We start from the raw sequence: 9,236 nt of genomic DNA, 5'->3' as shown, positions 1-9,236 counted from the left end.
CTTATCCGCATTCTGGCCGCGCGTAAATTGGAGCGAGAACAAAAACTCAGCAAAGCAGGGGGTAGTGGGGTGAGAGAGGAAACGCTTGCAAACAGACCCCTAGTCTAAAAACGGCTGCGGAGGAGACTAGCAAACCCTTCGACTTTGAAAAACCCGTTCGCCCACGAACGGGGCTCCTGATTGATGCGGCGTGGTCATCTTGATTGACAAGTGTATCAAGTTCGCTTGAATGATTCCAGGAATAACTCGTGCGTGACTTTCGCAATGTCGTGGAGGAAGGTTTGTGAAATTGGGCTAGCCTCAGCGAAGATTTATTTTAGACTTGGTGTGGATGGTACGTATTTGATTTTACTCAGAAGACACCATCTTTTAGAGAGTAAATACTTGGTGGCTCTTTTACCAGCTGGATTGAGCGAAAGCGTTTCTTTCAGCTGCAGTTTTAAGAGTCACTGAGTGAAGATATCGAGAATGGCTGGCCAGGTTAGAAAAATCGAAAATCCTGAAACTTTGCCTAAAGAACGCTTTTAGGGAGCCACCTTCGAAATTATTATTCCTATTTTCTTAGAATTTAAAGGCTTCGAGAAATTCGCAAAAAACGGAAATATAGCTTTTTGCCTCATTAAATATGCAAACAATATCTAGAAAATTGACAAAGTTCTCGGTATTCGCGTTGAAACAATTTACAAAACTAGAACTCGGGGTAAACTTAACATAAGAGATTTACTTTTCTTCTACCTAACAATAGGAAGTTTTAAACTTTTCAAGCATTCTGAAGGATTCCGTCGACCGTTGAAGAATTGCCTTCTAAAGCCCCTATGAAAATGGCAAAAATTGCGTAGTTTTACGGGCTTAAAACGCATCTTGGTATGTCCGATATGGAGCTAAAACAAGTACTGTGCAAAAGAGTGTCGTTTCTACTATAATAATATGGAAAAAAAATTTCTAGGCAATCGAGGTTCACACAGGTAAAATGTAAAAGTTCGCGACAGTCTCTTCTATATTTGCATAATGCGGTATGTTCAAAGAAATCTATTGCTGAGCAGTCTGTTTTTGTCCCATTATTTTGTGGTCCATGCTTTGTGGGAAATATACAGAAAGAGAGTTGATCCATGTCGTTATTACAACATTGTTTCGTTATTTCACGCAAGGTACATAAAACTACATAAAAAGCCCAAAATATAAGTTCAAAGTCACATAGACTAAACACGCTACATGTATTACGTGACTGGCGTCACGTAAGATATATTTACAGTTAGCTCCAATTGGAATTCCTCGATTGTTGAGGTTTAGACACTTGCTTATAATAGAAGCATATAGGGGTTTGTCTTTCCTGTCTATACACACTCCATTAGTCTGCAAATATTCGAAAGGAGACTGGTCTTTTAAAGTATTTTTTAACCATTGTGTGTCGATTTTGATCTTGATGAAAAACGGATTATTTAGATGCACTAAAAAAAAAAAAAAAAATGAAACGAAGAGGTTTTATTAACGTGATCCAGCTAGACCAAGGAAGCAGGTTTTCTTGAAAAATAGAGTAAGACTGTTTGCTGTCTATCCCGCGATCTGACCTCGGTTGGAATTCGGCCTATTCCAAACGTCGTGCCTCTGTCGTGCCGAACTCAAATAAATTTGGCCCGGCAGTGGCATGACAGAAAGCTATGAAAGATTCAAACGTCGAATTTAATTCATTCGCGCAGAAGATGGGAAGAAGTTTGCTTTGCTGAAGACCTTTTTAAATGCTAGAAAGCAAATGCAGCTGATGCAGCAGGATATGAATTCACAGGGATGGCGGAGTCTTTTTCAAGTGACGGAAGGAGGTGGGGGGGGGGGGGGGCTTGATACATCTTTTTGAGCTTGATACATCTTTCTCAGCCCTACGTCACATATCACGGCCTTAGTACTGACTGACCTGCGCTTTCACACAAGTCTCCCCCCCTCCCCCTCCCCCCGTGTTTGGGAAGGAAGTGCACGCTGCGGAAAGGTTGAAGCTATGTAAACATGAAAAGCTTCCTACAGATTTGGTGCGAGGTGGTACCTTTGTAAATTCTTTGTAAATCTGTAGTCAACCAAACTCTTTCGTTTTCTTTTCCTTCTGCTTTATTTCTTCATTTGTACCTCATACTAAAACAAAATAAACTGTCATTGTGGTAAAAAGTGGAGGGGAGGGGGGAGGGGGAGGGGCTTAAGCCCCCACCCCGGCTCCGCCGTCCCTGGTTCAGTTCGGCACGTGCATGGCAAGAGTACGCCGTTCGAAGCCAAGTCGCGTTCCGCAAGTCGTGCGGAAGGGCATTAGGCCTGCCGTGCTATAAGTAGTCGCGCCGACTTTAATTCAGCCTACCGAACTGAGTGCATGCATGGTTTCAAACGTTGTGCTACTACCGCGCTTGAGTCGAACTTCTCGGTATTCGCATTGAAATAAGATTAGAACACCGGATAAACTAAGCATATTGAAAGCTTTGTATTAATTAAATTTTGAGGGGTTCCGTCGACTGTCGAAGAATTCAAGCCCCTACGGAAACGGCAAAAATTGCGTAATTTTACGGGCTTAAAAGGCGTTTTAGTATGCCTAATATCGGGTCGAAATAAATACTTTGATTAACTCTTGGTCTTCTTCAATCAGTATTTGCAACAAAAAATCTGGGCAGTAAGAACGCGCGCCAGCAAACACAAACGTTTTTAAGGCTAAGTGAACTTTTTTGCATAATTGAGGAAAATTGAAAAGTCTCTTCATAGAATGACTACTCGATATATTTCTAACGGTGTTTTTTGTCGTTGTTGGTGTCTTCAATTACTTAGCCTTAATAGTTTCCAAATAATAAAGAAAGAGGGAAAATCGATGGTTAAACTGACAACCGTTTACATAACACATTATCCCCTGTCATATTTTTCGGCTCAATTCCCGTAAAAGGTACCGCAAAAGCTCTCGCGGTGGACTTTTTGAAAATTAACCCCTAACATGTACGACGAGCACCCCCGTTATTTTCATATGCGTCTCTTCCCCCCCCCCCCCCCGGGGGGAGAATGAATAAAGTTTGCATACCGTGTAGCGCGACTTGGCTTCGGCGTGCTCTTACGTACCGTGCCGAACTGAATTCATAGCCTGCTGCATCAGCTGCCGTTGCTAATACTTGTAGCATTTAAGGTGGCCTTCAGCAAAGCAAGCGTCTTCCGATCTTCTGATCGACTGAACTCGACGTTTGGAATCACCGCTGTTCTCTTGTGATTACCACTGTCGGGACAAATTTATTTGAGGTCGGAACGGCAGAAACGCGACGTTTGGACTAGGCCGAATTCCAACCGAGGTCAGATCGCGGGATCGATTTCAAACAGTCCTACTCTATTTTTCAAGAAAACTTGCTTCCTTGGTCTGGCTGGATCACGTTAATAAAACCTCTTCGTTTAATTTCATTTCGTGTATTTAATTAATTCGTTTTCCATCAAGATCAAAATCGAGACACATGTTAAAATTTACTTTAAAAGACCAGTCTCCTTTCGAATATTTGCAGACTAATCGAGTGTATATAAACGGGAAAGACAAACCCTGATATGTCTTTATTATAAGCAAGTGTCTAAACCTCAATAATCGAGGAATTCCAATTGGAGCTAACTGAAAATATATCTTACGTGACTGGCGTCACGTAATACATGTAGCGTGTTTAGTCTATGTGACTTTGAACTTATATTTTGGGCTTTTTTCTGTAGTTTTATGTACTTTGCGTGAAATAACGAAATAATGTTGTAATAACGACATGGATCAACTCTCTTTTTGTATATTTCCCACAAAGCATGGACCACAAATGGAACAAAAACAGACTGCTCAACATTAGAGTTCTTTGAACATACCGCATTGTGCAAATATAGAAGAGACTGTCGCGAACTTTTACATTTTACCTGTGTGAACCTCGATTGCTTGGAAATTTTTTTCCACATTATTATAGTAGAAACGACACTCTTTTGCACAGTACTTGTTTTAGCTCCATATCGGACATACCAAGATGCGTTTTAAGCCCGTAAAACTACGCAATTTTTGCCGTTTTCATGGGGGCTTTAGAAGGCAATTCTTCAACGGTCGACGGAATCCTTCAAAATGCTTGAAAAGTTTAAAACTTCCTATTGTTAGGTAGAAGAAAAGTAAATCTCTTATGCTAAGTTTACCCCGAGTTCTAGTTTTGTAAATTGTTTCAATGCGAATACCGAGAACTTTGTCAATTTTCCAGATATTGTTTGCATATTTAATGAGGCAAAGAGCTATATTTTCGTTTTTTGCGAATTTCTCGAAGACTTTAAATTCTAAGAAAATCGGAATAATATTTTCGAAGGTGGCTCCCTAAAAGCGTTCTTTTGACAAAGTTTCAGGATTTTCGATTTTTCTAACCAGGCCAGCCATTCTCGATATTTCCAGTCAGCGACTCTTTATTATTGATCATGCGCGAAGATCAAACAGGAAACAGGGAAGGATAATCAATCTTTGATAGTTTTATTTGGCAACCTAAAACTACGAAAAGAAAACGGGTAAATACTCTCATTCTTCCCAGAGAAACTACCTAAAAGACTGCTATTTTACAAAGCTTTTAACATGGACGAGGAAGACGAATATATATATATAAAGAATTGAAAGACTACCTACGTCGGGGTTTGACCACCTTTTGTTAAAATTTTTCCTGAACACACGCAGAAAAAATGGAAAAGAGTATTAGCTGACAACAATGTCCAGCGCACCATACAGCGATACTTAACTGAGAAAGAATATCCATCCAATATACTCAAGGCGAATGAGTTTGAAAAATCGTCACGAGCACGGGAAAGGAAGTGAACAAACTGACGAAAACGAAGAAGGGGGAGAATTCGGCGTGTTTGCACTTCTCTGTTTGTTTATAAAATCGCCTAGAGTCCTGCTTATATTCAACGTGATCTACGTTTAATAAATTTGTTTTCAAACTCGTGGTAGCTTGTTCTTTCTGAGTTGCTCGCGTCATCAAAATCAAGTTACGGCGAAAGCCCTTTGAATTCAAGTGACCGGAAGTGCCTTCTAACAGAAACAAAAAAGCATGGCCCAAAAGCCATATAATAAACTATTCACTAACCTAGCTAGCTCGAGCCGTACTGGGGTTTATTGGCCCTCGGCGATTTTTGTACGAACCTCGCTGCGCTCGGTCCGTACTGCCACGACCTCGGGCCAATATTCTCCAGTACGACTCTCGCGCTCGGTTAGTAAGAGGTTATTATTTTTTCTCCAGCTTCTCAGTGGTCCGGAATCCTAAATTCTAGAATCTGATTGGCTAATCGCGCGCCCTCCAGCCGTCGGGATTTTCCCATCCGAACTCCGAATACAAACCGCTCAGAAATTTCCAACTTTGGCAGCTTTTCAAGCTTTTTGTTGCATCGTAAAACAACGTAAAATGTAAACATTCTACACTTTGGCAACTTTTCAAGCTTTTTTATCGGTGTCCGAAAAGTCAAATGCACGCTTACGCCAGATTTGAACTGAATGGCTCTATTTAAAACTCCACACAAAAGTTGCTTTCAAAGCAATGACGTAGAGAAAAAAAAACATAAACGCGTTATGTGCCGGCCTTGGTCGGTGCACCAAAACCAATCGTGCCTCGCCATACACGTTTTCGTGCGCTTAGCATCGGCTACATTTAGGTTTTGGTTTAACAACGCTCAAACTGAAAAGCGCCTTATGTTACTGAATTCGAAATTTGACTTGGCGAGGCCAGGAATGTGTTGGATTAACGAGAAGAAGAAGAAGAAGAAGAAGAAGAGGAGGAGGAGGAAGAAGAAGAAGAAGACATCACGTCTTCTATGGACATTTGACCACTTAATCTTTCAAAAATAAAAAAGTAAATATATGCAAACTGTAGGAAAGCGGAAAAACGCAGTAGTTCGAAATATATCTCTCTCTTGGAACCTCGCTAGTCCTGCGCCATATTCAAAATATCAACAACAGTCTCATTCTCGTCCCCAGAGGCTGCGCTCCTTTTAGTCAGCACCAAGAATTGCGACCTCTGGCCCGGTTCAGAGTCAAGTCTGACAAATGTAATTGGCTGAGAATACGAAACGATTCTCTGCGCGTGCTCAGAAAATCGGGTCCGGCCAGAGATCGCGATTCTTGCTGCTGATCAAAAGGAACGCGACCTCCGAGGACGAGAATGCAACAATGCAATACACGTTTATTGTGTTATAAGCTTTGCTATTCAAGTGTAACATCAAATGATGGAATGACACACCAGCTTATTTACAAGTATTCCACATAAATTAGAATTAAAAGAAAAAGTAAATGTTATAATATACGAATAGAAATTTTAAAAAGTTTAAGTCAAGATCGATATGGCGGACAACTGACAAGGGTTAAAGGGCGAAATATATTTCGAACTACCGCGTTTTACAGCTTTTATACCGTTTGTATATAGTTACTTTCTTGTTTTTGAAAGATTAAGTACGTCGAATGTGAATAGAAGACGTGATGTCCTCATCTTATTGTTCTTGTTGATAAGAATGTCTTCCTTATTATTTGCAGGTCTCTGCCGTCGTCTTAAATTCTCCACCAGGATTGATGGATATGCTCTTCAATTTCACGTGATAAAGAGATTTAATCTCTCTATTTACCTGGGGCCATCAGTGCGTAGTGCCTGTACTCATCGATGTATAATGGACCCCGTGTGTGTATCCGTCAACATCGGCCCACCAACTGACGAGAAGTTTATTTGCGAGCTTAGCGATTCAGACCATTCGAAACACCCTGAAGATCTTAAAAAGCGGGAAGGCTTTCTGTACATAGGCAATGAGGTGATAAAATTACTCCGAGTAGAAGATATATTTTCGTGTTTTTTTGTTTGAATTTTGACCTTAGATACGTAAGCAAATTTTAGATATAAACATAAACAGTTCTGAAAAAGAAACAAACTGAAGAGGAGTACCTTGTTCTCATCAGAACCCGTGCTTCAGTAACCCATGCCTTCATGATTCAATTTGTCTGAGCGGATATACAGATAAACAGTATCTCTGTAAGTGCCGAGCTGGTTACACGGGGGAACAATGCGAAAAAGGTAAGGCTAACAGAGCTCACGGTTGCGTTTGTTAATTCAAGCAAACTCTATAAACACTGTGACTTTATCATGACGGTAATTTCTGAGACTTTCATTGTATTTGCCATCGTTGCCACAAAAGAGTAAGGCAAGATCAAAACATAGACTAGTCCAACCGTTTTATTTTCTTTTCGGTCTCTCGATCTCGTGGTCGACTAGTTTCTACATACCACGTGACTGACTGTGACTGACTGTGTGGGGATGGGGTGACCCCTACACACTCCCCCTCTAAAATGAGATGTCCACCTGGACATTGGAACGCATTGCTATAGCCTCCTACATCCTAGCGAAAAAAACTACTTTGAAGGGCGTTTAGGCCTTCTCACTCGAAACCTACCTGCTGATAAGATAACAAATAATGACTAATTACCGACGACAGTGTTCTTGCACGGTTTCTAAATTGCTTAACAATTTATCACTGAACGAGTCTCTGTTTTTCTTCGAGAGACAAAACATGATACCAATGTGTTAATAGTTCAATCAAGTCCAATAAAGTTCAATGAGTTCAAGCCTCTAACGTAGACAATCTTGAAGTTTTCTTAAACAGCCATTGGTTGCACACGCTGGTAAATGTTTGAGGACACAAATGGTACAGAGGCTAAGTACAATGGTGTATGATAAGGTATCACCCAATGATTGTGCATTGCTAAGGTGCCGTAAGGTGTCGCAGGAAGCCATGGTGAAGACACGGAAACACTGGCAGTTGTCGCTGGAGTACTCAAAGTAATTGGATGGTAACTTGGATTTCCAAAATGATCATAACGAAGAATATTTGGTGGACGGCGGTTTCGCACAGGATAATGAGATCCTGCTGGCTCTTGTGGTAGTAAGGGTTCCTGTTCTGTTTCAGAGTCAGATGGAGAATAGTCTTCTGTCACTGTCATGTCATCACCATGTTCTGACAAATCCTGCATATCGTCAGGCAACAAATATTCTTGGGCACCATCTATTTGCTCTTGTCCACGATTGTCTGTTTCTGCTGTGCTGTTGACAACATTTCCAACTCGGTGGGTGAGAGGCCAGGTAACTCCCCTTCATCTCCACTGTCACTACCATGCTGATGAACCTCTCTTCCTTGGTTAGCAGGGATTGATCTTCTCCTCTCCTGGGTATGCCGAGGAACAGGTTGTGACAAATCACTTTGTAAGAAGTCACAAGGCAAGAGAAGATTTCTGTGGAGTATTCTTGATTTGCCTTTCCGGCCTTCTGGCGTTACTTCAAATACAGGTAGGTCTCCCTTTTGCTCCACTATGAGATGTACTTCTTGCTCCCAATGAGACCTAAGTTTCCCAGGACCACCGCGCTCTGAAAGGTTACGTACCAACACTCGGTCACCTGGCTGTAAACTGCAAAACCGTACTTTTCGATCATATTGCTTGTTTCCATCCTCTGATGACTTGGAGATCGATATTCTGCCTGGCCATTTCACAGGCATCTTTCATTGCAACTTTCCATTTCTCTTTGTACTCTGTATGATTCATACGATTGTCTTCACGTGAAAGTCCGAACATTAGGTCAACTGGGAGGCGTGGTGAGCGTCCAAACAATAAATAGAAGGGAGAAAACCCAGTGGCATCACTTCTGCTGGAGTTATACGCATGGACAACTTTGTTAAGTAAGTCCTTCCACTTGTGTTTCTGGCTTTCTGGGAGAGTTCTCAACATAGGCAACAGTGTTCTGTTAAACCTTTCTACTTTCCCGTTCCCTTGGGGGTGGTACGGTGTTGTTCGCAGACGTTTTACGCCACTAAGCTTTTCCAATCTGTGAAAGAGTTTATTCTCAAACTCCCGTCCTTGATCATGAAGTATCTTTGTTGGGAAACCAAACCGTAGTACAAAGTCATTAAACAAGCGATCAGCTGCAGCCTTGGCTGACTTATTCTTTGTTGCATATGCTTGTGCAAAACGAGTAAAATGGTCAATGACGACTAAGATACGCTCATAACCGCCAGAACTTTGCTGCAAATGTAAAAAGTCAATTGACACTAATTCAAAGGGATATGAGGTAGTCACACTGTGTAGTGGTGCTCGCGTAGACAAATTTGGCCGTCACTGTTTAAGACATGGGGAAACTTTGGTCACAAAGTGAGCGATGTCATCTTACATGTTGGGTCAGTAGAAGCGCTCACGTGCCAACTGGACTACACGA

The 9,236-nt window shown here is 41.4% G+C and overlaps 1 protein-coding gene across 1 annotated transcript; it reads left to right on the top strand.

Annotated features, from left to right (window-relative positions):
- The first annotated feature begins 5,744 nt into the window (after positions 1 to 5,744).
- Positions 5,745 to 7,456, top strand: LOC145495581 (uncharacterized). The gene is made up of 2 exons (XM_081475219.1): positions 5,745 to 6,789; positions 6,935 to 7,456. Exons 1-2 carry the CDS (start codon positions 6,499 to 6,501, stop codon positions 7,082 to 7,084), a joined length of 441 nt encoding a protein of 146 aa, XP_081331345.1. The 5' UTR covers positions 5,745 to 6,498; the 3' UTR covers positions 7,085 to 7,456.
- Positions 7,457 to 9,236: the final 1,780 nt, after the last annotated feature.

This window comes from Orbicella franksi, chromosome 8, assembly GCF_964199315.1.
Source record: "Orbicella franksi chromosome 8, jaOrbFran1.1, whole genome shotgun sequence".
NCBI classification, from domain to species: domain Eukaryota; kingdom Metazoa; phylum Cnidaria; class Anthozoa; order Scleractinia; family Merulinidae; genus Orbicella; species Orbicella franksi.
The sequence above is the reverse complement of the archived record's forward strand: the minus strand, read 5'-3'. Positions and strand labels throughout refer to the sequence as shown.